We start from the raw sequence: 25,486 nt of genomic DNA, 5'->3' as shown, positions 1-25,486 counted from the left end.
AATGACTATCTTTGATAGTTATGAATTGCATAGAAATGAATCATTGGCCCCATAGATTTGGTACTCGCAAGCCACAACCCATGATGATCTTTTTGACCAAGTTTTTTTCAAAGTACATCTCGAGAAAGGTTCTACAGGTTCTGAGCAATAATAGACAAATCTTTAGCTGCTACTTGTCTATATGTATATCACATATTTATATATATTTATTTGTTGTTAGACCCATGTGCCAATCAGCTTTGCCAGTTCCACAGCCTCTGCTTAGGAAAGAACGACGGGACATCAGAATGCGTCTGCCCTCTTTGTTATGGAAATGACGCACCTTTACCTATTTGTGGAAGCGATGGAAGAACGTATTCTAATGAATGCGAGTTGAAGAAAGCGTCGTGTAAAGAACAAAAAGCTATTACAGTACGAAAGGAGGGCAATTGTGGTTAGTTTTTTAACATCCTCCTGTATTGATTTATACGGTATCAAGTTCAAAATTAAAGAAATTTATAGATGATAACTTCTTTGTCTCCTTCTTTTTTACCTTCTTTTTTATCCATTTTGATTTTACGTACTTTTCTCATATAATTCAACTTCTCCTTTCTTCAAATTTTCTTTTCAATTCCACCCTTTCATTAAAAAATTTGCTATATTCTTTGTTCAGTTCTACCTGAAATTCTTCTATGTTCTTCTTTTCAAACCTACCTTTTGAATGCGGTATTTTGTCTGTAACCTAACCTGTTTCTAGAACTTTATATTCCAATGAAAATATTTTAGCATTAATGTATTCCTTGAAATATAAATTTAGGTTTCTAAAATGACGTAAGGCTCTATTCATCTCTTGTTTTAATTATATTTTTGAGAAATCGGCTAATTGCTTCATTTATGCTACAGGCATTTCAAGACCAGTTCAGCTTGTAATTGCATTGGATACCACCGAAAATCCGAAATCTGCTGATTTCCTCAAGGTGAAAGGGGTCCTTAAAACTTTGTTAAAGTCATACGATATTTCTCAAAACGAGACAAATATTGGGCTGTTGACTTTCGGGAAGACAGCAAAGCAGCTTTTACCACTTGCATCAGGATTAAACAGGGTTCTTGTTGAAAGGAGCATCGACAGAGCAGAGCTGCACAGCAGTCCAAGAAAGGCCAGCGAGCCATTGGCTTTAGCTAGAAACATGCTTGTGAATGCACAGATAAAAGACAAATCAGTTGAAAGAAAGCCTCAAGTACTGTTGGTCATGATGGGAAGCAACGACCCGTCAGATATGGATAGCTTTACCAGTACTGTAAAACAACTAGAAAAGGATGGCATCGCTCTTATCATTCTTGCACAGACTTTGAAGAAAGACGACAAGGCCTTGAAAGATGCAGTAAGAGACGAAGCTGATCTAATAAGAATAGATGATCCATTGAAGGACGCCTTAGGGTTACTGGAACAAAGGAGTGGTCTCGCGGCAGGTATTTACGAGGCAAATTGCAAAAGTGGCCCATATTGTTTTCTACACTTTTAAATAGGATTCATAAGACCTATCACATGTTATCTTTCGCTTATTCAATCCACATCGAGAAGATTTTCCCAATTTGGAAGCTTTTGTTAATAGTCAAGGCCCTCCACCGTTTTATTTACTAACTTTCTCTATGTTCCCTTTTATTTTGTTACATTTTACGTATAGGATTGACTTGCCCTTGAGTCAGTAATCAATTATTTTACTTGCTTCCTATTTAAAATTATGTTTTCACCATAGAAAAACACCATGATGACTCACTGAAGGTTTATTTACTCCTAGCCATCACCACTGAGACCTTTTGATTAAAAAATGTTACTGTTTCCCCTAGCTATTAGGAAGTTTATATCACAGGTGATAAAGCCTTGAAATACTATTTCAAAAGGAGAGAGGTTCACTTAACAGGAACTAAAAATCTATAGAATCTTTCTTTGGTGTTCTAATTACTTATGTATTTTCCCTTTCGCATGTATAAGTTAAAAGTATTTTCCATCAATTCCTCGGTTCTAAAGGTTAATTGTTCCTCTTTCAAGCAAAACCAGAAAACCTCGACCTCATCTTCGTTTTTGGTGCTGGTAGCCAGAATGCAGCCAGAACTTTTGCTCAGCAGAAAATACTAGCGGAGCGTATGGTTGATAAATATCAGATATCAACCCCTGGTGTTCTTGTTGGTGCCCTATCGTATGATTCGATTGCCCGTTTGGGCTGGAGAATCGGGAACGCACGTGATGCCAAGTCTACAGTAGAAAACATACGCAGCATCCAACAAGTAGGAAAAGGGAATAATATATTGAATGCATTGGAAATGGCTCGAGACGAACTACTTCCGGTATCAAAAGGAGCTAGAATAAACACACCAAAGACTCTTGTTGTTTTTATCGATAAAGCACAAGAGAAAGACGAAAAATTGGAAGATCTTGCTGTTGAACTGAAGAGTTCTGGTGTAAAGGTTATCGTCGTGGCAATGGGACCAGAAGTTGAAAAGAAGTACCTTGGAGGAATTGCAAGCGATCCTTCTAATCTCCATAAAGTCTTAGATTTGTTAACCGATCCAGGGTTGTCTGATAAGATTGTTGCACAGTCTAGACCTGGTACATATTTTTCGTTAAGAACAATTTTAAAATGATATTATTTTGTAATGGCTTAGAGATCAAAAGTGTAGTTATGGCTTTGGGGTCGTTCGAAAACCTTCTATCTTGTGAAATATGAAATTCACCAAACCATAATTATTTAACCAACAGTTAACAAAGATAAGTAAATAAATACTGGTGGTTTTGATAATTCTATGCTGCTGTAGAAAGGAACATAGTATGTTCACATTGTATGTTCACATTAGTGCAAGTAGTTCAATTTTTATGATTTTGGCTATTCACCTCTGTTTTTGGTTGTGATAGTGCAAGTTTTTGATTGAACAAAACCTAAATAAATGGAAAACGAAAATTTTACTGGTTTGTCGAACCTGTCAACAGAAGCAGAACTCGTCGCATTCACCAAATGAATTACTTTTCACTGATATTTTCTTTTTTGTGCAGATCCTTGCGAGAAAATAGTCTGCGAGTACTACAGCTCTTGTCACAAAATCAGTGGTGGAAGTGCAGAGTGCATTTGCCCAGTGTGTGGGGATGAAAAACAATATTCACTTGTCTGTGGAGATGATGGCAAGACATATGCAAATGAATGTGAACTCCGCAGGACTTCTTGCAAAGAAAAGAAGATTGTTAAGAAGATCAAGGACGGTGCTTGTGGTAAGAAATTTGTCCTAGTTTTTGTTTTCTGGGACCAACTTTTTTTCAAGTTAGATTTAAAAGTTACAACAATTTTTTCAAAAAAATACTGAAGTAATTTGTTAACATTATGTCCTGCTTAAGTAAAATTTTCTGGTCATAGTTACTATTTAGGAAAAACTTATCTTAAAACAAAAAAGTTGCCAGTTGCATATTTTTTTTTAATTTGTTTCAATCTTCTCCAAATACAAACCGAACTGCGAATTTAAAGTAGATAGTACAGGTGCTGTTAACACATCTCCCATGAACCAACTGTGTCAAACTTAGCCTAAAGATTCTATATGTAGATTTACATTCATCTTTAATTGTTTAATGAATTTTCACCAAGCATTATATGAAAATATTTCAGGAATAGCAAGCACTGTCGACCTTGTTATTGCCATCGATGTTGTAAAAGATGTTTCAACCCAAGATTTGATGAAAGCCAAAAAGTTATCTAAGACCTTGTTGAAATCTTATAACATTTCTGAATATGGAACAAATGTTGCAATCCTTACATACGGAGCTAATGCAAAAAAAGTCTTGCCGCTGGAGGATGGAACAAGCAAGTCTGCCATCGAGACAGCGCTGGATGGTATAACTGTCAGTGATGACAGCCCAAGGTCGCCAAGTCAACCGTTAGCTGTTGCAAGAAGAATTCTGATAGACGAAAGACGTTATGACAGAAAGCTGAAAACAAAATCTCAGGTGATACTGTTTGTAATGGGAGACACAAGTGATGAAGACCGCTACAGGCTCGATGCTGTTGCATCACAACTTGAGAGAGATGACATTACTTTGATAATCGTTGGCATCAATGTCAAAAATAGGGAACCTTTGAAAAGTGCAGTTAAGCATCCAGCTGACTTGATTCTGATTGATGACGTCAAAGAATTGAAGGGCAAAGTTCCTGAGTTAGAGGAAAGAAGTGGGAAAGCGGCCGGTTGGTTTTCTCATTCTCATTCATTATGCATTTAACTATGAAAATCTTCGTAATTTTGTGAAAAACTCAAAAGAAAATCTATATAGTTAGCCTTTTTTATCTAAAAATCAAATGATAAAATGATGTTCAAAGTATTCAGCATTACAACCAATATAGAAATGAGACGCTAAACTGGTCTCTTTGACCAGTCGCTAGCCTTTAACGCTTTTAAAATTCTTGAGCTGGCCGCAAATCCCTTACAAAAAGCGAATTTCTTTGATTTGGCTAAGGCTGGATTGCTGGTTTTTTAGGAAAATATAAATTCTAGCCCTTTTTTATGTTTCTAACATTTCTCTGGCATAATGCACTGTTTTGATACTATGTTTGAGCCACGCAATAGTATGGTATCAATACGACGACTAGTCAGAAATTTTTCATTTCAGCAACTCCTAAACCTTTGGACCTTGGCTTTCTTTTTGGCGCCGATGGACCTTCGGCTCAAACCATGTTTGCTGCAGAGAAAAGGATAGCAAAAAAGATTGTAAGCATGAATAAAATATCGGAATTAGCAACACTAGTCGGTGTGGTTATATATGACGATGGTGCTTACTTAGGTCTGAAGTTAGGAGAAGCAATGGATCTTAGTATGACGTTAGCAAATATTGATAGATTGCAACGAAGAAATGCTGGAAATAACGTGGCAATGGGTTTAAAAGTTGCATACGAGGAGCTATTTATCATGAAGAATGGAGCCAGATACAGCGTACCAAAAACTCTTGTGGTGTTTATTGACAAAGCAAAAACGAGAGATCTTGAATTAGAGAAAGCAGCAAGAAAGTTGAAAGATGCAGGCGTAAAGATTATTGTAGTAGCTGTTGGGTCAGAAGTAAACAAAGATGCGCTATATGGACTTACAAGTGATCCTGCGTATTTACTGACTCCTAATGATTTGGTGACGGGAATGGAAAGTATTTCGTCTACAGCTGCAGCATTGACAAAGCCAGGTAAAATCTACAACACTACTAATAACCATTTGAATTGAATTTATCACTCTTTACCTTTATAAACTGTATCAATGTTCCTCTTGTTTTCTGTAATTTCCGTTAGAATTATCCTTGAAAAAATTATGGTTTTTCTAAGGTTGACTATTTTGACAGATTCTCTTTGTTCTTGCTGAAAAAAGACTGAATAATTTTCTTTCTGTGTACAAATCTATCAAATCTATCTAAAGCTCTTGGCAATGTTCAGCCCTTTTTGTATTTGAAAAACGTTTTTTGCCCGTTTTTAAGAAGGCTTTTTAAGTATTTTTGCGAAAATATTTGTGGATTTTCGGGGGCAATTATTAAAATTAAATAAACAACTTAACGTCGTAAGAAGCAATCAAGGATACAAAAGAACTCAAGGGTGTGCTTGGAAAAATTAATTTTTAGCTTGAAAAGTGAAATCAAAATTGACAAAAGACTGATCATCGTAGACCTGGAAATTATCAAATCAATGATTTTTAGCTTGAAAATACTTTGTAATAAGAATTAGGACGATGATTTTTTTGGCTTTAATTAATCGCATCCCATAGCATAATTTTCGAAGCAACCATCCCTTGGATATTTTTTTAGCGAAACTTTAATTATCGTTGAGAAAATGCAGATCTGACATCTGAATATGTTGCTAAAATAATATTCTATGTTTATCATATGTCATTTTCAAGACCATAAAAAACTATACGGAACTAAGTTGTTACTTTGATATGTCTTGTGATTAACAACGTGCAATTTTTTTCTTACACCAATAGCTATTTTAAAACGATATTTTCTTTGCCAGATCCTTGTGAATCCAAATCTTGTGGCTTTTTTGCCAAATGCCATAGACGATCAGACAACTCACCTGAATGTATCTGTCCCATTTGCGACGCCGATGAAAAATACTCGCCTGTTTGTGGAAGTGACGGTAGCACCTATGCAAATCAATGTGATCTGGAAAAATCCTCTTGCGCTGGAAAGAGGCTCATTCGTTTAACCAAGAAAGAGGCTTGCGGTAATTTTTTGATTTTCTTAACGTTTAAGAGCCTGCTTTCTGTTGATGTTACTGCAGAGAATGAAAGGCTTCTCACAAATTACTTACGACAAGATAATTTGTTATCTGCTATCTCAACCGAAATCTTCATTGCAAATTACGAAGCATGCCTTTGAAGCCTCGATAATCATGCATATTGCGTAGAACAGCGTTAAAGATTGGTTTTCTAACTGTCAAGAGGTATCTATTTATGTTTAATTCTATTGCTTCACAGGAATGACAAAGCCGCTTGATGTAGCAATTTTCCTTGATGGGTCAAATCAGGTAAAGAAGTCAACATTTGATAAAATGAAAGATTTCATCAAAGGTGTTCTCCGAGCATACGATATAGCAAAGAACAAAACCAGGGTTTCCATCGCCACGTTTGCCGAAACTCAAAATAAGATTGTCGACCTGAAAGAAGGAGGCTTCAAATCTGTTGTTTATCAAGCAATTGAAGATGCAGGAACATTAGGAGGGAAAAGACAGTTGGTAGATGCCGTTAAGTATGCAGAAACTGGCATTTTCGAAAAAAATGATAGAGGAAAGCTGGTTGTTTTACTAGTCAATGGTTCTCCGTCTTCAAAAAACACACAAGATCGCCTCGAAGCCCTGGTTCGTGGAATGAAAGAAAGAGGAATAAATGTTGTTCTAGTTGCTGTTGGAGAAACAAAAAATGACGAAGAACTACGCGGTATCAGCAAGGAGGCAACAACAATATTGGTGCCAGACTCCAAAGATATCAGAGATGCATATACAACTGTTCTAGATGCAAGCGAAAAAGCTGCAGGTATACGAGAGTTAATTGTTTCTGATGCACAGGATTTCGAATGTTTGTTGATCAAATGATTTTCTATTTTAAAAAGAGAAAAAACAACTTGATAAATTTTCTTCAAATATATACCGGTATAGATTGTAAAGAATGGTTAAGTTATTAAGGAAAAACGATTAACAAAAGTTGATGCTTGATGTTAAATTGTTTGATAAGAGTTTCATATTATTCAAAATTTCAATTCTGGAACAAATTTCAAGCCTATTTTGTTCGTTATCAAATGTCTCACAATATTTTTGTTTTCTCAATTTTGTCATGGCCCGTTAGCGCATAATTTCACGTTTATTTTATTTTTAGCCAAACCGCTCAAGCTAAATGTTGGTTTTGTTATTGGCGCAAATGGTAAGAACGCGCCAAGAGCATTTTTCACAGAGAAGGCTCTAATTGAGAAGCTGGTACGTAATTACAACGTCGCAAAGGCAGACGCCATTTTTGGAGCAATAACTTACAATCGGGATGCTGACGTAGAGTTTGCCTTTGGAGAGGTACCTGATGCAGAGAAAGTGATAACAAGGATCAGAAACTTAAGAAGGACAAAGACTGGTAACAATATTCAAAGAGCTTTAGAGCTGGCAAGGGATACTTTATTTAGTCCTACCGGAGCTATGAGGACAAATAGTGGTAAAGTCTTGGTTTTGTTCACCGATAAAATCAGCATGAATGACAAAAGCGTTGTTGATATTGCCAAGCAGATAAGAGATTCTGGTGTGAAAATGTTGGTGATTGGAATAAAACCAGGCGCCGAACAAGAAGCGTTGACAAGATTGGCAGGTGACAAAGAAAATGTTTTTGTAATCGAAGATTTGCTAAAGAATACAGATGTGCTGATTCCGAAAGTGGCCAAAGCTCTATTCTCTGCCCAAGGTTAGTAAATTAGCATCAGTGTCTGAAAAATTAAGATGCTTTTTTGCTCTTTTCGGAATAGGTCTATTATTGTAACACATATTCAGTTATGCAATACTGTGAAATTATTTGATACTTATGCTGAGCAGAATTGGTATTTTGATTTAAATACGATATTTACTTATAACTTTATACTAATACTAAATATTGGTCATTCATCCGAACTAAAGTAGGTATTATACAGCAATTTGCATTGCATTCATTTGTGCATCACTTTGTTCAAGGCTAAAGCTTTTCACTTAAGCCCTTGACGTTTTTTCTTCATGCTTTACATTCTTTGACTCAAGTTGATAGCAAAGAAGACAATTTTGAATATTCTTCACACTAATTACCTTTCATATCTTAGATCCGTGCAAAGATGTTTCTTGCGGATATTATTCAATGTGCCTATCTAAAAAAGATCGGTCAACTGAATGCATTTGTCCAACCTGCTTGGAAAACGATGTTTATTCTCCTGTTTGTGGTGACAACGGAAAGACGTATCCAAACACATGCGAGTTACAGAAGGATGCCTGCAAAAAGAAGCAGTCCATCAAAGTGGCCAAAATGGAATCTTGTGGTACGTACCAATCTCATTGTCATTTACGTACGCAAGATAGCTGATTGTTTAATGAAAAATCTTGAATCTCCGTTTGATATTTGTTTACATATGCCGTTTGAAACATGCCTCAAGTAACAACATGCTCAAATGCTCAAATATCAATGCACAGGACAAAAGAGATTGAAATCTTATGTTTTGATTTGCTAAAAATGTTTTCTTATCTTCTGCAGGTGTCTCTAGTCCACTTGATGTGGTATTTGCCTTAGATAGCTCAAGTGATGTAGACATGAGTACCTTCAAAAAAATGAAAGAATTTGCAAAAGGTTCTTTACAAGCCTATAATGTTTCTGTAAACCAAACACGCGTCGCAGTCATGGTGTATGGTGCACAGCCTATCAGTCAGGTGAGCCTTAATGACGGAATACACAAGTCCGTAGTACAGCAGAGAATTGACACGACAAAGCGTATTGGAGGCGACAGAAATATCATAAGAGCTTTGGCATATGCTCAAGATGAAATGTTTACAGAAGATACAACCCTAGAGCCTGGGAAAATCTTGATACTGTTCGTGGCTGGACCAAGTAAAGTGACCGCCCAAGCAACCGAAATCAAGTCGATTGCTGAGAAAATGAGGCAAAGGGATATTGAATTACTTGTAGTTTCGCTTGTTGGAGACAAAAATTTGGGTGGTCTTGAAACTATTTCCAAGAAGGATAACCTTATAAGCATTCCAAACCCAGACAGATTGAAAGAAGTCTTCATGCCTGCTTTTGAAGCCAGCGGTAAAGCTGCAGGTAAGAAGAAAAAATAAGAGCATCAACAACTTTAGAAATGCCTTATTTATGATAAACAGAGGATCATTTATTTTTAGACCGTTATTCAAAGTATTTTGATTGAAGTCCCCAACCTCTGTCGGAACCCTAAAATTGTGCGATTTGAAACTCATTTTAATATTTTAACATATCTGTTCACTTTCTTACCTTTTTCTTGAATTTGTCTTTTGTGAGATTAATTTAAACTTCTTTTGTCGTAGCTAAACCTGTTGTTCTTGACCTTGGCTTTGTATTTGGTACAAATGGGGCAAAAGCAGTCGAAAACTTTAATACAGAAAAGGATCTTGCCAAGAAAATTGTAGAAAAGTATGATGTTTCGAAATCAGCAACTTTGGTAGGTGCCATTACGTATGATGATGACGCAGTTCTTGACTGGAAAATTGGTGACGCAACTGACAAGAGAGCGACACTGGATAGAATCAGTCAATTGCAAAGAAAGGGGAATGGCAAAAATGTGCTAAAAGCTCTTCAAATTGCACGCAGCAAGCTGTTTTCTTCTGAAAATGGATCAAGAAGAAATGTTCCAAAGACGTTGGTTGTTTTTGTTGACAAAATAGAAGACAGCAGACAGTTGGATATTGTGTCTAAGGAACTGGAAGATAATAATATTAATGTAATTGTTATCACTGTCGGTAGAGAAGTGCTGAAAGCAGACGTTTCTGGGATCGCTAAACAGCCGAGCAATGTGATCAATGCAGATGACTTTGATGACAAAAAGGGCGAGCTAGCGTCTTTGGTTGCTGCAAAGTCAGTTCCAGGTATTTAAGTTTTTCTTTTGCATGTTTAATACCTACGAGGGATTTTATATAAATGTGGTTGTGCATAAACATGACATTAATGTGTGCAACTAAAAGTTTATGTGAATAATAATGACTGCGACTTAATTACATTAGGTTCAACAATATAGGCATTTGGTTTATAAATAGGGTTGCATTTGTATCAATAATGTTCAGCATTACATTGATTTTATAGTCTTTTAAAGCTAAGGGTATTCTGATATGGATCTTCTTTTGTGTTAAGTATATATTAAAAACAGTTGCACCTCTGTTTTGCACTTGCCCCTCTCCGCTACCCGTTAACGTTGTTTTCTTCAATTATTAAGATTCATGCAGCAAGCAAGTTTGCGAGTATCACAGTAAATGCATTACCAAAAGTGACCGAACTGCAGAATGTGTTTGTCAAATATGCGATCCAGATGAGAGGTACAGTCCAGTTTGCAGTGAAGATGGAGAAACCTATGCAAGTCAATGTGAGCTGGAAAGAACATCTTGTAAAAGAAGAGTGAATATCAGAGTAGCAAAGAAGGAAGCTTGCGGTAATACTTATCCTAGAATTCACTTTCATGGAAGTCTCCATCAAAATTATTGAACTTTTAGGTTTCAGAAAGGTTTCTTTAAATGAACATACAGTTCTATCAATCCTAATTTCAACCTTAAAGCCTTGTAATGACAAGCGGATCTCAAAGCAGCCATAGAATCGCGTTTTTATGAACACGAGAGCCTATTTAAATCAACTGCTTATATTTACTCGCATTTTTAACTTTATTTGCTTACGTTCAAAAGATGTAAACAAATAGAAAGCTGCCTGACATAAAAGACCCGGAACACCTTCAGCTTAATGCCATTGGTAAAAGTTTTATTCACAATGTATTTTGCATTCTTCTTCTAGGAATATCTGAGCGTGTGGATCTCATTTTCGCAATGGATGGTTCTGCCACTGTCAAAATACCGGATTTTAGAAAAATGAAAGATTTTGTAAGAGGAACCTTGTCTGCCTATAATATCTCAGCCGAGAGAACTAGAGTATCATTGGTCACATTTGGCGATAAAGCAGTTACACAATTATATCTAAAGGATGGTATTGATAAAGCTGTTGTTGAAAAGTTCATTGGAAATTTAACGAAAATTGGTGGACAGAGAAATGTAATAGATGCATTGAAATATGTATCAAGGAATACGCTAGCTGGAAAAGTAGATCATGGTAGACTTCTTGTTTTGGTGACAACTGGGCCAGAGTCCAAGTCCATTAATGCTGATGAAAGAAAAATGATACTTGATGAACTGAAGAAAAATGATATAACAATTCTTGTAATTGGTATAGGAGACGAAGCTAGTGGACGAGAGATAAACGAAATTGCTGGTGACGATAATACAGTTGTAGTTAGAGATGTAGATCAACTGCAAACTACTGTACCGAAGATCGTTAGCAAATCTGGTGAAGTTTCAGGTATGCTCTTTCTGGTATTTTAAGGAATATTGGTTATTATTTCATTATTGTTAATGATTTAAGTGTTGTTAAAAATTCTAGAATTCTAAGATCTTATGCAGATAAAAGACTTAAATTTACCTTTTTTTGATTTAACAGCCCATTAATCCTATAAAATCCAGCTTTTTGAGAAGGGTTCGAAAATTGTAACAAGATAATGCAAAGATGATTGAGATAATTTCCCCAAGGTTATCGCATCCATTGTTCTTCGCTTTTTAGTCAATTCTTCTGTTTCTTCTAGCAAAAGCAGAGCCGCATGATCTTGGCTTCATTTTTGGTGCCAGCGGTGAGAAGGCTGACTCTGTGTTCAATGACCAAAAGCAAATCAGTAAGAAAATGGTTGAGAAATATGACATTTCAAAATCGTCAACATTGACTGCTGCTATAATATACGATGATAAAGCAAAAATGGTCTGGAAACTTGGAGATGCCTTAGATACGAAATCAACACTGCAAAGGATCCAACAACTTCAACGACAAGCAGATGGTAGCAATGTATTACGAGCCCTTGAAATTGCTCGCGATGAAATGTTTTCAGAAAACAATGGTGGAAGACGGGCATCGTCAAAGACTATAGTCCTATTTGTTGATAAATCATTCAAGGTCAATAAAGATTATGATATTGTAACTAGAAATTTGAAGGGTCTTGGCGTCAAACTCGTGGTAGTTGCTATTGGTCCAGAGGTTGACAGAGCTGCCACCTCTAAGGTAGCAAGTGGACCTGATGATGTAATCTATATGGATGAATCGTCTACATCAGCTGATGGTGTTGTATCGAAAGCTGTTGAGCAGACCCTTCCAGGTACGTTTGCTGAAATGAGCAGCTGTTTAATACTGTCTCTATATTAGGACTCAAAAGTTGTATATATTCAAATTAAATAAGGAGTTTACTTTACTTTAATGGCAATCGACAGATACAAAAATGGCTTAAACCACCTGTCAAGCAACATCAGCCAATCAATTAGCGTGTGAGCGGAGTCACACTCACTGATTGGTCAATTCTTGATTGAAAGATGGCTTGGGCCCCTTAGAATATGTCGATTGCCTTTAAACATTCTCAAATAAAGTTCTCATTTTAAGAAGATTCAGAGGTTGTTCAAAATTATTCAAGGGTTGTTCAAGTCAGAACAATGTTGTTAAAGTCAGAAAATTGCATACGATTGATAAAATAGATCTACGTGCAAAATGTCAGAACTTGACAAAAGTTGTTGAATACTAAAAAGTTTTCAGGGTTTTCAGGTTGAATAATACAAAGATTCAGCTTCTTTATCGTTACAGTAGTTTATCATACTTTGAACTTTTTTTAGTTTTCTCAACAATATGTACCTGTTGTGATTTCATTGCAAATAAAAAACTTATGGAGTTGTCTTCAATGACGACCGGTTCCTAGAACGAAGATTATTTACTTATCTATAGTCTTTAATCGCAATTAATATATTATTTGCAGATCCTTGTACGAGAAGAGTCTGTGAGTTTTACAGCAAATGCTTGAGAAGACCTGATAGAACTGCAGAATGTGTCTGTCCAGTTTGCAGCAAGGCAGAAAGCAACAGCCCTGTCTGTGGTGATGATGGAAAAACCTATGTCAGCCAGTGTGAATTAGAAAGAATTGCATGTCTGGAGAAGAGATCGCTGAAAACAGTCAAAAAAGAAGCTTGCGGTAACAAACCAGTTGATTTTTTTGTTTTGTATCTTTTCATAACTTTGTTCTCTAATAACTTAACTAGAAGGATTTTCAAATTGACAAGAGTGTAAACAAACATGGATTTGGACTTTTTCAAAAAACCTTCGTACATATATTTTAATATGTCTTCAATAACCCACATTATCAAATTAAAGGTTGCTCATTAATGTTTTAACGTGATTAATCGTTTGTATTAAACTATATAATTAAAGTTGCACGAAAGATCTGCAATTACCTATCTCCACCACCCATTAACGAATTTTTTTTCAATTCTTCTTCAATTATCATTTTTCAAAAAGTGTTTGTTAATTGAATATTTTTAGGTATTATGAAATAAAGTTTACGACGGGAATTAGTTCAAAATTTTTTGCTTTATGCCACATTCCAGTAAACAAGCCCTGTTGTGCATATCAAAAATTTTTGTTTTTGAGGCCTTTGATTATGACAGTTCTTTATGACTCTGATTCCACTTTTTATGTTTTCAGGTATGTCGGATAAACTTGATTCAATATTTGTCATGGACAGTTCTAGCAAGGTTAACAGAACAATCTTTGCAAGAATTAAGAGATTTGTTAGTGATGCCCTAAAAGCATATGAAATTTCACCAAATCGCACACGAGTTGGTTTGATAACATTCGGAGAGACTCCCGTAAGTAACCTTGAGTTGGTTGACGGTGTTAATCCAACAGTGGTGAATCAGGTATTACACGATGCACAGCCAGTAGGTGGTGAGCAGAATTTACCAGAGGCTATCAGATTAGCTCATTCAAAGATGGCTCCTGACACAAATGATGATTCTCGAGGTAGGATGTGCATACTTCTACTTGCTAGCCATTTGCCTTCAAATGCACTTGCCACAGAGACCAAAATGGCGCTTGAACGGATGAAAAACAAAGGCATCACAGTTCTAGTAATCGCACTGGGTGATGACGTAACTCCAAATGAGCTGAAGAGTATTGCAAAGGAAGATGAAGTGATAAAGGTTGCTGATGAAGAGGATGCGAAAAATGCATTGGCAAAGTTAATAGACCAAAGCGAAAAAACATCTGGTATGTCATTTTTCTGTAACAAATCCCTGTTACCTGGTCTTGTTACACCAATCTAAGAGCTTTTAACTAAGAACTAAGTAACTAAGAGATTTTAGAGATATTTAGACCAAACACATAGTGATTTTTGAGCCACATTAGAACATTTACAAAGGTTTTCATTAAATTTATTCCTGGTCCTGCGATTAATTATAAAAAGATATTTGCAATCCTCATGAAACTGATTGAAAGTTAGATTCTTCGCAAAAGAATTTTGATAAATCTACGCAAGTTAAAGAAAATGACTGCAGAACTTGAGTTATTATTTGCAGGACTTTGAATAACGTTGCAGTTCAGCTCGTCGCACTTATATTTTCAATTTTTATATCATTTTGAAATTCCTTTTAGCAGTTTCACTGCTTGTATACCTCGCTAGAAGTAGGTATAAGCTCTCTATATCTTTATTAAATTGTGTTTTTTAGCAAAACCATTGAGACTGGACCTTGGCTTAGTGTTTGGCTCTAGTGATCCTTCAGGAGCCACCTTCGAAGCGGAGAAGAATTTGGCAGTCAGGATTATTGAGAAATACAAAATTTCCAAGGATGCCACACTAGTTGGAGCAATTCTGTACGGAAAAGATGCCAGTGTTGCTTGGTACATAGGAGATGCACTTGATGATATAAATACAAAGTATCGAATCAAGAGATTGAGCTCGGTTAGTCCAGGAAATAATGTTCTGCATGCGCTCGAACTAGCACGTGATCAACTTTTCTCAGGAAACAAAGGAGGAAGAAGTGGTTTCCCGAAGACGCTTATAGTTTTTCTCGACGGAGAGGAGAAAGTGGAGAGCAAGCTTTTGAAGATCTCTGATGAACTAAAAATGATGGGAGTTAAAGTGATTGTCATTGAAATGAGACCTGTTGCAGACAGGCAGCCACCTTTGGGAATTGCAAGTGATGCCAAGAGTATAGTTTCGGTCAAAAATGTATCAGAAGGACTAGATGACGTAGCGTCAAAAGTTTCTAAACTCTCGACACCAGGTAAAACTGACATGTCTTGAATATTTTGGTACAGTGGTAGGTGATATCGTGGGTAATATGTCAATCCTCAATCGAATAATTTATCAAATATGATTTTTTCTTCAAAAGAAGCTGTTTGTGAACTTAATATTAGGATTTGTTGCTTTGTTATAGAATACCAGAAATATTTATGACAAATTGCATTGTCTTAGAACACGGACGCAATGCAAAGATGTAATGGCCTATGTTGATTTTTTGCTTATTCTTTTATGAAAACTTTACTTCAGTGTTGAGTTTTTTTCTCTTTAACAGATCCATGTGCAAAGAAACAATGCGAATTCTTTGGAATATGTGTCAGCAAGAATGATGGAACGGCAGAATGTGTGTGTCCCTTGTGTGACAAAGATAATTTTAAACCAATCTGTGGTGATGATGGAATGACTCATGCGAATATGTGCTATCTTAAAAGGAAGGCCTGTATGAGCATGAAAATGATAAAAGCAGTGAGAAATGAAGCTTGCGGTATGACATTTGCAGGTTTTTCTATGGTATCAATAGTTGAATGAAATTTAAAATTTGTGAATTGTCTTTCCAGTTATAAAGCCCTTTTTATCTAGGCAATTGTATTCTGATTTATTGAATTAAAATCTGATGTAGCAGCTTTTTAAATAAAAACGCTCAGTTCCATTATCAGGCAACTCGTATATACAGTGGCTACTTTTGATGAAATGTGGCCTTTCTCTAATGATAACGTGGAAGGAAGTATATTATGGAACATTTGTTTGCACTTTTTGCTGCTCTTAATGTAAACTTACAAGCTTTGATGATTTTGAACTGTTCTTTTCTTCGTCAAGGCGTTGCTGGAAATCTTGATATTGTGTATGCAATCGATGGATCGCAGACAGTTAGCTCGGAGACTTTTATGGCTATGAAGAATTTTGTCAATGCGGCACTGAGTGCTAATGAGATATCTCCTGAGAAAACACATGTTGGCCTTCTTGTTTACGGAGGTTCCTCGCCAAAGCTAGATTTGTTACTCAATAAGGGAACATCAGCTGATATCGTTAAGCAAACTCTATCAGAAATGGCGAGAAGAGGTGGAAAAAGAGAAATGGATAAGGCATTGCTAGCAGTGAAAGATGAGTTCTTGAGCAGTAGTAAACGTAAAGATGTTGGAAAGTTGGCTGTTTTGGTGACAAATGGCAATGACGAGAGTGACAGCAAACAGGATGTTGAAAAGGCAAATGCAATGCTTAAGAAAGAGAACGTTAAGCTTGTTGTTATAAACATTGGAAAACCAGTCGAGAAGAAAGACTTATCAGGCATTGATGAGCTGAAAAACGTTGAGACGGCAAACGACTTGCCTAATACAGTTGGTTATATTGAGCAAGCAATGGCACGCTCAATAGGTAAAAAACTTTGTATCATATTGAGCAGACAAATCCTTGTTAATTCGATTTCATTATTAAGCCACTGCATTAGAGTAAGATCTCTAATTGACTCTTGTATAAATTTGAATTATTGTTATGTACTTTCTGCAAGAGGATCCTACATAATAGAGACAAAGAGATCCAGCTTGTTGAGGTCTATTTTGAAATAAGTACTGTTTGCCATTTTTCACGTAAACAAAACTTCTACTATCCCCAGATTTTTTCAAATTCCACATAATTATTCAATAGCCTTTTTAAGGCCCATCTAGTTTTAATTTTGCTACTCTCTTGACTCTTAAATATATCATTTTCTTATTTCAGCCAAGCCGATGGTGCTTGATCTTGCTGTTTTGTTTGGTTCTTCTGGAAAGAATTCGTCAATGATATTTAAAGCACAGCAAAACTTTGTTACTAACCTGGTGGATACACTTGACGTTTCTCCAGATTCTACTCTTATTGGAGCTGGATCCTACGGACCCAGTCCAAAGGTCGAATGGAATATTGGTAGCCACAACGACAAACGTTCCACTGTCAATGCTGTACGGTTGCTCAAAAATGCTGGTTATAATGGCGATATCACAAATGCTTTGAGAATGGTTAATGATTCAATTTTGAGCTTAAGCCACGGTGCACGTGCAGACGCTCCAAAATCTATCTTGATGTTTGTGGATAAAAACCCAATATCGCACAAGAATGAGCTGGCTGATTTGGTGCAATCGTTTAGAGAGCGCAATATCAAACTCATTGTTGTTGGCATTGCCAGAGATGAAGACAGAGATGATCTAGAGTCTGTTTCTTACGATAAGCAAGCCGTTTTCTTTCCACCGACTCTAGAAGAGTTAGAGAAGCTTGTGCAACCAGTTACCTTGGCTATCCGACCAGGTGCGTGTGGTACTACCTATAAAAAACACGACTCATGCGATTCTTCCAAAGTTTTTTGTTTATTCTTTACAGTCACCTTGCCATACGCGTCTATGTTCCAGCCGGAGCAGATCCTATCTAGAAAGAGGCTTCTATACAACCTTGGCTTATCTTTTCTTGTTTCTGAATGATAACCTTATTTTTTCTGCAGTTCAAGCATTCTAGCGATGGCAAAAATTTAGACATCAATATTATTGAACTTAAATGAATTTTCAAAATTTGAATTTTTTCAGTAACAAAATAAGTTTTTAAAAGGATGGATTCTTTAAGTTTCAATGAAGATTGAGCAAATAGTAGAGACTCGCTCTTTGTAAAGATGATTCTGATAGTCATCTGTATTCAAAATCCTTTTACACTTTGCATCGTTCTAGATCCATGCTGGAAGAAGGAGTGCAAGTTTGGTAGTGTCTGCTCTGCAACGACAGATGGACACCCAAAATGCGTCTGCGAAACATGTAGTGAGAAATATTCCCCAGTATGCGGATCAAATGGAATGTCTTATGCAAGTGAATGTTATTTGAAAGCAGATGCATGCAAACGGAGAGCAGACATCTTTGTTACAAAATATCAATCTTGCGGTATGATCAATAAATTTTGTGCGAAATTTTTTGTAAAAATATTCAAGCAACAAAATGCTGCATGTTTTTGTAATAACGTATTAACTTCGATGTTTTGTGCTTTGAAGCCTTTCTCTTACAACATTCAACAAAGCCTTCTACTTGGCTTTATTGTAGCCCTCTCTTCCTTTAAATTATATCTTAAACTGTTGTCTTGTCTATGAAAGAGGATCGACGAACCTTATGAAAGAGGATCGACGAATACATGATAGAATATTGACGTAATAACAGCAATTGTGTTTTTATAAGATATGCTTCAAAGCTATCTGTAAAACATAGAAACATTTGATGATTATCCCTTTAAATTCATTCAGGTTTGGATGATGCAATGGATGTAGTGTATTTGGTTGATGGTTCCAGTCACGTGGATTCTTCAACGTTCGAAAGGATAAAGAAACTGGTCAAATCATCTTTTGGTTATTACAACATATCAAAACAGAATTCACGCATAGGTCTGGCCCAGTTTGGTGATGATACGCAAGTTATTCTTCGCCCAAGCGAAGGAACAAGCAAGGCTATCGTCGAAAGTTTCATAAAGTTTTTCAAGAGGCCAGGTGGTTCTAGAAGAATTGACAAGGCGCTGCGTGCTGTTCAAAAAGAAATTTTCGAGAAAAGTGATAGAAATCAAAAGAAAGTGCTTATTCTTGTGACTACAGGCATGAATGCAGAGGAAGGAGCTGATATGTTGTCCTCTGAAGCTGATTCATTGAAAAAGCAAGGCGTAGATACTGTTGTGTTGTCAGTAGGGCAGCTAAGAAACGAAGAAGAATTGAACGCAATTGCGAAAAAATTGGAAAATGTTGTCACAGTTGACAAACCAGAAAGACTGCCGGAATCTTATGGAATTCTTGAGAGGAAGATCAATAATGCAGGGAGTAAGTGCTTTTCGTAAATCTTAATTAGAATAATTAATTTGAATATTAAATATCATGTAGATGATATTTCGTGCCTCTTTACATGAACTTTAAATTCATTTGGTCTCTAACCATAGAGGAACCTTTTTTACCGATAATTCCTTGTACCATAACATCGAATGGTGTTTTAAACTGTTCATGGTCGAGATAAAAAGTACTGTGTTTATTTTTATGCTTCATCAAAGGTTGATTTAATTCTCTTTTCCCATAAAGCTTTGCCTGTGCAAGTGGATATTGCATTTATTGTGGGTAGCTCTGGAAATGAAGCAAATGAAATTGTACGAAAACAAAAGACAATTGTGAAGCACATGCTGAAATCATACGAAGTGGCTCCAGGGAAAACTCATGTTGGGGTAATCAGTAAGGCAAAACCGGCTGCGATAAAGCTGAAGATTGGCCAAATTCAGAATCAAGCCAAGTTGTACCGGTCCATCGAAGATATGCAGTTATCTGGCCCAACTGAAGAGCTCTTGAAGGCTCTGCAGATCGCAAGTGATAATATATTTGCCGCTTCTAATGGAGGAAGACCAGGATACAAAAACAGTCTTGTTGTTTTTGTCGAAAAGGATATCGATCCAGACAATGGTGCTTTCAAGGCAGTAAAAGAAAAGCTCAAAGCCCGCGGAGTTAACATAATTGTAATAGATGTGACATCAAAGGTTGATCCGAAGAAACTCAGTCAGCTTGTACCAATGCACGATGTGTTTTTCTTCCCACCACTACTTGATGAACTAGACATGTCAATGTATCCACTTGTGAAAACAATGCAGCCAGGTAGTATACTGTATTCATTTTCTGCATGCTATCACTCTCTTTAGAATTTCACTGAGAGCATTTTGCACATATTTGAAATTTGTAGTTGCATTCAGCACTACAGCAAAAAGCAAAATTTCATTCGGAAAAAAAATTCCCTTTACCTGTTATTACATTATCCAATGTTTTATCTCCGAAAATTTAGATTGAAAAATTGCGTTTCTTGTTTCGCTGCTTTAGTATATTTTTTATATCACCTGGCAAATTACGCAGCTAGAGTTATCATTATAGTTTCCAATAAATTCTATCTCCTAGACTCATGCGAGAAAGTTAAGTGTTCAGAGAAGGAAGTATGCCAAGCAAGAAGTGCAGAAAACGCAGTTTGCACGTGTCTACCATGTAGGCCAAAATACGACTTGGTTTGTGGCACCGATGGAAGGACATATGCGAGTGCCTGTCACCTCAAGCGATATACATGCTTGGAGAAGACTCCAATAAAATTGGAATCAACAAAGCCCTGTGGTATTTTTGCTTTCTCTTTGATATGCAATTTATCACAGTTTTTGAATCTATAACCTATTGATAAATAGAATTTCATGAAATATTGCTACAGGAAGCCTTTTCTAGCAACCATCTTGCTAGCGATATTGTGTCTAAGAAAGGTTAGAATATTTTTGGCTTTAAAAGAAAAGGAATGATATCGGCTGTAAGAAAACTTAGAAAATTAAACACATATATTTTCCATTGTTATAGTGCTATTCCATATCTAGTCAGTTGCTTGGTCGTATTTTTAAGTGAAGGGTGCTTGTATCTTTTTTTCCTAAGCTTAGTTTACACGATCGTAGAGGTTAAATAGAATTATTACAAATACAGTGGTATTTTACAAAACCCCGTTTTCAGAATAAAGTTGTTATCTAAAGTTGTAAAGCTCAGTTTAAAAGTTTTTATAAAATCAGATATGTTTTTTAAAGAGAATGCTCGTAAATTCGTTTGGATATTTTAATCATATTAAGATACATTGATTATGGGTGATTCATTTTAAAGGATTGTTGAATATTCATGAATGGATAGTGTGATGTTTGTCATTATTGAACTTAAATCACCACCTTTCTTCAAAATTCGAAATAAGGGCAATCTATTGCTTGTACTGAGTTCAACAAAAAATGTACTTGATGATAAACTGTTGAAATTTAATCTAAACATAAATGTTCATCTGATTATTGTCATATTTCCTCATCTTTAGACGTATCTGGAGCAAGCGATATCGTATTTGCAATTGATACTTCACTGCCGCACGAAGTTCTTAGCGACATAAAGAACTTCGTGAACGAAGCTGTCAAACTTCTCAATGATGACACATTGACGGCGAGAATAGGCTTGGTCCAATACAATGAGAAACCATCTGTCAAAATCCAATTCTCGGAATCAAGCAAACCTCTCTTGGATCTTGCTCTAAGCTCCTTGAAGTCAACAAGAAAACTGTCGAGGCCTGTCGTAGCGATTGATTTTATCCGTGAAACATACTTTGATCCATCAAAGATTAGAAATGGAGCAACAAGATCGGCAGTGATACTTATGAACGGAGAGACAGATGGAAAAGAGTTGGCGAATATTGAACAATCGTTGAAGCTGTTGAATGATTCAGGCATAAGCTACATTCTGGTCATGATAGGCAGTACCAAAAGCACTGGAGCTTTGGTTGAGGAAAAAGGAAAGGCATTCGGAAAAGTGGTTCTATTTGATAGTCGCAATCAGCTACCCGAAGCTATTCCAGATGTCAGTGAATTGTCAAGGGAAAAACTAGCAGGTGCTTATACTTTTCTGGTTCATGTTTTTATTAACTGTGGTCAAGTGTAATTTATAAACTGTAGTCTTTGCTCTCTTCAATACACAAATGGATGCGAAGTTCAAGAGTATGTCACTTTTCGTTAATTCTGAATAACCAAGCCAAAATTCTGCAAAAATCTCTAATTTAGCTGTATTTGAATATTAGCTAATAATGAAATCAACTTCCAACCACTTTTATTAAACGAAAAATCTGTAACATCATTTGAGAATCATCGTTCTTTTTTAGCAGAGAAGCCAGTGATGGATCTTGCAATATTGACTGGTACATCACCTGCAGTTGACGCAGACTCCAAGTTTGAGGCTCAAAAAACGCTTATAAAAGAGGTTCTTAGACAGTATGATTTATCAAGAGACAAAACTTTGATCTCGTTCATTTCACGTGACACACAACCAGTTCTATTGTCAAAACTAGGGGATATCACTGATCAGAACGCAGCAATTAACTTTGTAAATACGATGAAAAATCCAAAGAAATCGGGAGACCTAGATGATTACTTATCTTTCATTAAAGAATCAGTCTTCTCTCCGAAGCAAGGAGCAAGGGAAAATGTTCCCAAGTCAATCTTGATTTTTGAGGATAGCAAGAGAACTGGAGACAAAGCAGATGAAGTATCACAAAGTCTTAAAGATAAAAAAATGAAATTAGTTATCGTTGGATTGGGCAACGATATTGATAAAAGCGGTCTTGAAAAGCTTGCAGACAAGGAGACCATTTTCTTTCCACCTGAATTGGAATCAGTCGAAGCAGTAGGAAAGCCAGTGGCAAGTGCATTAAGACCAGGCAAGTCACTTTCATTAATCGAGAAACTACTTACTGCAATTTTTTCTCTTGATGCGTAGGTGTCCAAAGCTTCTTAACAGATTGTTAACATCTACTGTTGCTCGTCTTTTTTGTACCTTAATTGTCCTAAATTAATCTTGTTCTTTTCTTGAACTCTGTTATTTTCCTTTTTGTTACCTTATCGTTATGATGCTAATGAAGACATAAAAACGCCTAAAGTTGGTTACTACGTGTAATAACTGATAATTTGAAGGACAAATTAATTTAGTGATTTACTTTATATAACACAGGTTTCTTAGATTCCTTGACATTAGAATATATTGTTAAATGATATAAATTTCTTTCTGATAGATTTGTGTTGGAACACAACTTGTCACTACAATGCTCGTTGCATGGTAAAGGAAAACAAAGCCAAATGCATATGTCCTGTCTGCAGTAAGAATGATGTATCAAAGCCTGTATGCGGATCTGATGGAATTACGTATGCCAGTCACTGTCTATTGAAAGCTGCAGCTTGCAGGATACTAAGAGAAATAACTGTAGCAAAAGAAGAAGCTTGTGGTACGTCATTTTTGAATTAAAATTAAACTTGAACTTGAAAGTAACTCAATTCAGTAGAATTAACATTTTTCTTTCCGAGAGAAGGCCCATGGACAAAATACTTTCTGATATATAGGACAGGATGGCTTTAGGGAAGATACTGAGTTTTATCGCTCACTGCAATCCCCAGGCAATGTGCAGCTTAAAGCTTTTTTTATTCTTTACAAGTATTAAATGTCAAATTGAATCTTATTAATTGTTGCTTCTAGGAATAACTGGTAAAGTTGATGTCGTCTATGCGGTTGATGGATCGCGGAGAGTCGATGCAAGCATGTACGAGCAGATGAAGAACTTTGTAAAGTCATCCTTGAGAAGTTTCAATATCTCAGAATCAGGTACACATGTTGCAGTGGTTCCGTATGGTAGCAGAGCTGAGATTAAAGCCAACTTAAAAGATGGTACTAATCTTGCAAGGTTGGATGATATCGTTGGTCAGCTGTCAAGAATAGACGGACCAAGAAGAATGAATAAAGCTTTGAGACTTGTCAACTCTGATGTATATGGGAAGACGGACCAGAGCAGAGTTGATGCGAAAAAAGTGTTAGTGCTTTTAACAACAGGAAAGAATAGTGGTGATGGATCAGGTGAATTACCAAGAGTAGCCCGTGAACTGAGGGACCAAGGTGTCGAAATTGTTGTTGTGGTTATTGGAAAAGAAACTGATCCTGCTGAAATATTGGCGATTGCTGGAAAAGGTGGGAACGCTGTTCAAGTGAGCGGTGCTGGTAACCTTGACGCAGCAGTTGGAGCGCTAGAAGGCACGATTAAAGATACTGGAGGTATTAAAATCATTTTTCACTACAGCAGCAGAAAAAGAAAATTTGTGTGATTTTTATGTCGTAGGCGTAGATTCAACATGAAATTTTAAAGCAAACTGTTTTTTTTTCAAACTAAGACTGAAAATTGAATATTTTTCTGGACTTATCATATCAATCAAATAGGTTTTCGTTTTAAAGATGTAGCTTAGTTTAGGGCCGAATGCATATCATTGTTAAGTGGGGGTCAAGGTCTATAAGGTATTTTGTATGGGCCATCAAACTGATTGGGACCCAATTTCGTATACTGTACAATTCATTTTATATTAGTTATTTATGAATCTTGTATAATGTTATCATTTCTATTTATAATTTGAATTTAAGAATAATCAAAGTGATATTATTTCATTTTAGCCAAGAAACCTGAACTTGACCTTGGTTTTATTGTCGGGGCAAGTGGCCAGGAAGGACAAGCATTGTTGAGAAAACAGCAGCAGATAATCAGAAAAATGCTTACTTCATACGATGTTGCTCCTGGTAAAACTCAAGTCGGATTGATACAGAAAGGAACAACACCAAGGTTGATAGTCAAAATTGGTGATGCGGCAGACTCAAACAGGCTGCTCTCTGTAATTGACAGTCTAGGAACAAATGATGATGGACGGCTCCTAGATGCATTGAAATTGGCTAATGATGAAATGTTCAACACACGAAATGGTGCTAGGCCAGGATACAAGAGAAGCTTGGTGGTGTTTGTAAACGAAAAGATTGACGCAGAGACAAAAGCATTGGAAGATATCGGAAGAAAGTTAAAAGACAATGGTATTAATGTTATTGTCGTTGGATTGAATGAAGATGCTGATAAAGAGAAGATGATGGCAGTTGCACCTTTAAATGATGTGTTCTTTTTCCCGCCATTGCTGGATGAGCTTGATATGGCCTTGTATCCCATCGTGAGGTCGACATATCCAGGTAAGTTACTGGAATACCAAGAACATGATATATTTTTGTCAAGTTTTAAAGTGAATGGCTGAGTTGAAAGTGGATGTGTCCATGTGTTTTGTTCTGAAGAAATTAGATTTAGTCATTTTCCAATTAAATTGCATTGTTTCTATATCATGCAAGCTTTTCTTTGATCAAATATCTCCACAGTGTATCGAAGTTTGCTTGCAAGGAAGTGAACTGTGCATTATTTTATAGTATCAGCCTTTAAGCACAGGCCATTCACTTTAAAACTGTAAACGTTATTTAGCAGTCAAAAGAACAGAAACGCTTAATTGGGAAGTTCTGGGAACTTAATTAAATACAAAAATTATCAACGTTTATGTGTAACTTCTTGTGAAGTCATTTTTCATCTGCGCGTAAAACAGAATGAATAGCCAAACTTAAATTAAGCTTTCATATTTTGTTCGCGCTTGGAATTAACATGTTTGATTTTCAAACATTAATATATTACAAAACAGACGAATTTTTTCTGGTCACCCGGATTACCTACCTGGATTTTGAAAACTTAGGATTTATTCTAAAATTTTCAC

General features: G+C 36.2%; 1 protein-coding gene across 1 annotated transcript in view; it reads left to right on the top strand.

Moving 5' to 3' along the window:
* Positions 1–25,486, top strand: part of LOC135688513 (uncharacterized) — a 150,374-nt gene that overhangs the window by 103,477 nt on the left and 21,411 nt on the right. The window contains exons 96-125 of the mRNA XM_089114194.1: positions 221–433; positions 883–1,449; positions 2,030–2,587; positions 3,029–3,241; positions 3,630–4,202; positions 4,625–5,185; positions 6,000–6,212; positions 6,466–7,020; positions 7,360–7,926; positions 8,312–8,524; positions 8,737–9,300; positions 9,540–10,097; positions 10,442–10,654; positions 11,008–11,565; positions 11,846–12,406; positions 13,052–13,264; positions 13,774–14,337; positions 14,796–15,353; positions 15,645–15,854; positions 16,187–16,741; positions 17,084–17,644; positions 18,055–18,261; positions 18,615–19,175; positions 19,428–19,988; positions 20,283–20,489; positions 21,211–21,774; positions 22,042–22,596; positions 22,948–23,157; positions 23,406–23,975; positions 24,366–24,923. Of these exons, the coding sequence (XP_088970320.1) occupies positions 221–433; positions 883–1,449; positions 2,030–2,587; positions 3,029–3,241; positions 3,630–4,202; positions 4,625–5,185; positions 6,000–6,212; positions 6,466–7,020; positions 7,360–7,926; positions 8,312–8,524; positions 8,737–9,300; positions 9,540–10,097; positions 10,442–10,654; positions 11,008–11,565; positions 11,846–12,406; positions 13,052–13,264; positions 13,774–14,337; positions 14,796–15,353; positions 15,645–15,854; positions 16,187–16,741; positions 17,084–17,644; positions 18,055–18,261; positions 18,615–19,175; positions 19,428–19,988; positions 20,283–20,489; positions 21,211–21,774; positions 22,042–22,596; positions 22,948–23,157; positions 23,406–23,975; positions 24,366–24,923 (13,341 nt within the window). The remainder of the gene's footprint in view (positions 1–220; positions 434–882; positions 1,450–2,029; positions 2,588–3,028; positions 3,242–3,629; positions 4,203–4,624; positions 5,186–5,999; positions 6,213–6,465; positions 7,021–7,359; positions 7,927–8,311; positions 8,525–8,736; positions 9,301–9,539; positions 10,098–10,441; positions 10,655–11,007; positions 11,566–11,845; positions 12,407–13,051; positions 13,265–13,773; positions 14,338–14,795; positions 15,354–15,644; positions 15,855–16,186; positions 16,742–17,083; positions 17,645–18,054; positions 18,262–18,614; positions 19,176–19,427; positions 19,989–20,282; positions 20,490–21,210; positions 21,775–22,041; positions 22,597–22,947; positions 23,158–23,405; positions 23,976–24,365; positions 24,924–25,486) is intronic.

Source organism: Rhopilema esculentum, chromosome 19, assembly GCF_057945365.1.
Source record: "Rhopilema esculentum isolate cy_ngs chromosome 19, ASM5794536v1, whole genome shotgun sequence".
NCBI classification, from domain to species: domain Eukaryota; kingdom Metazoa; phylum Cnidaria; class Scyphozoa; order Rhizostomeae; family Rhizostomatidae; genus Rhopilema; species Rhopilema esculentum.
This window is presented reverse-complemented; position numbering and strand designations above follow the sequence as displayed.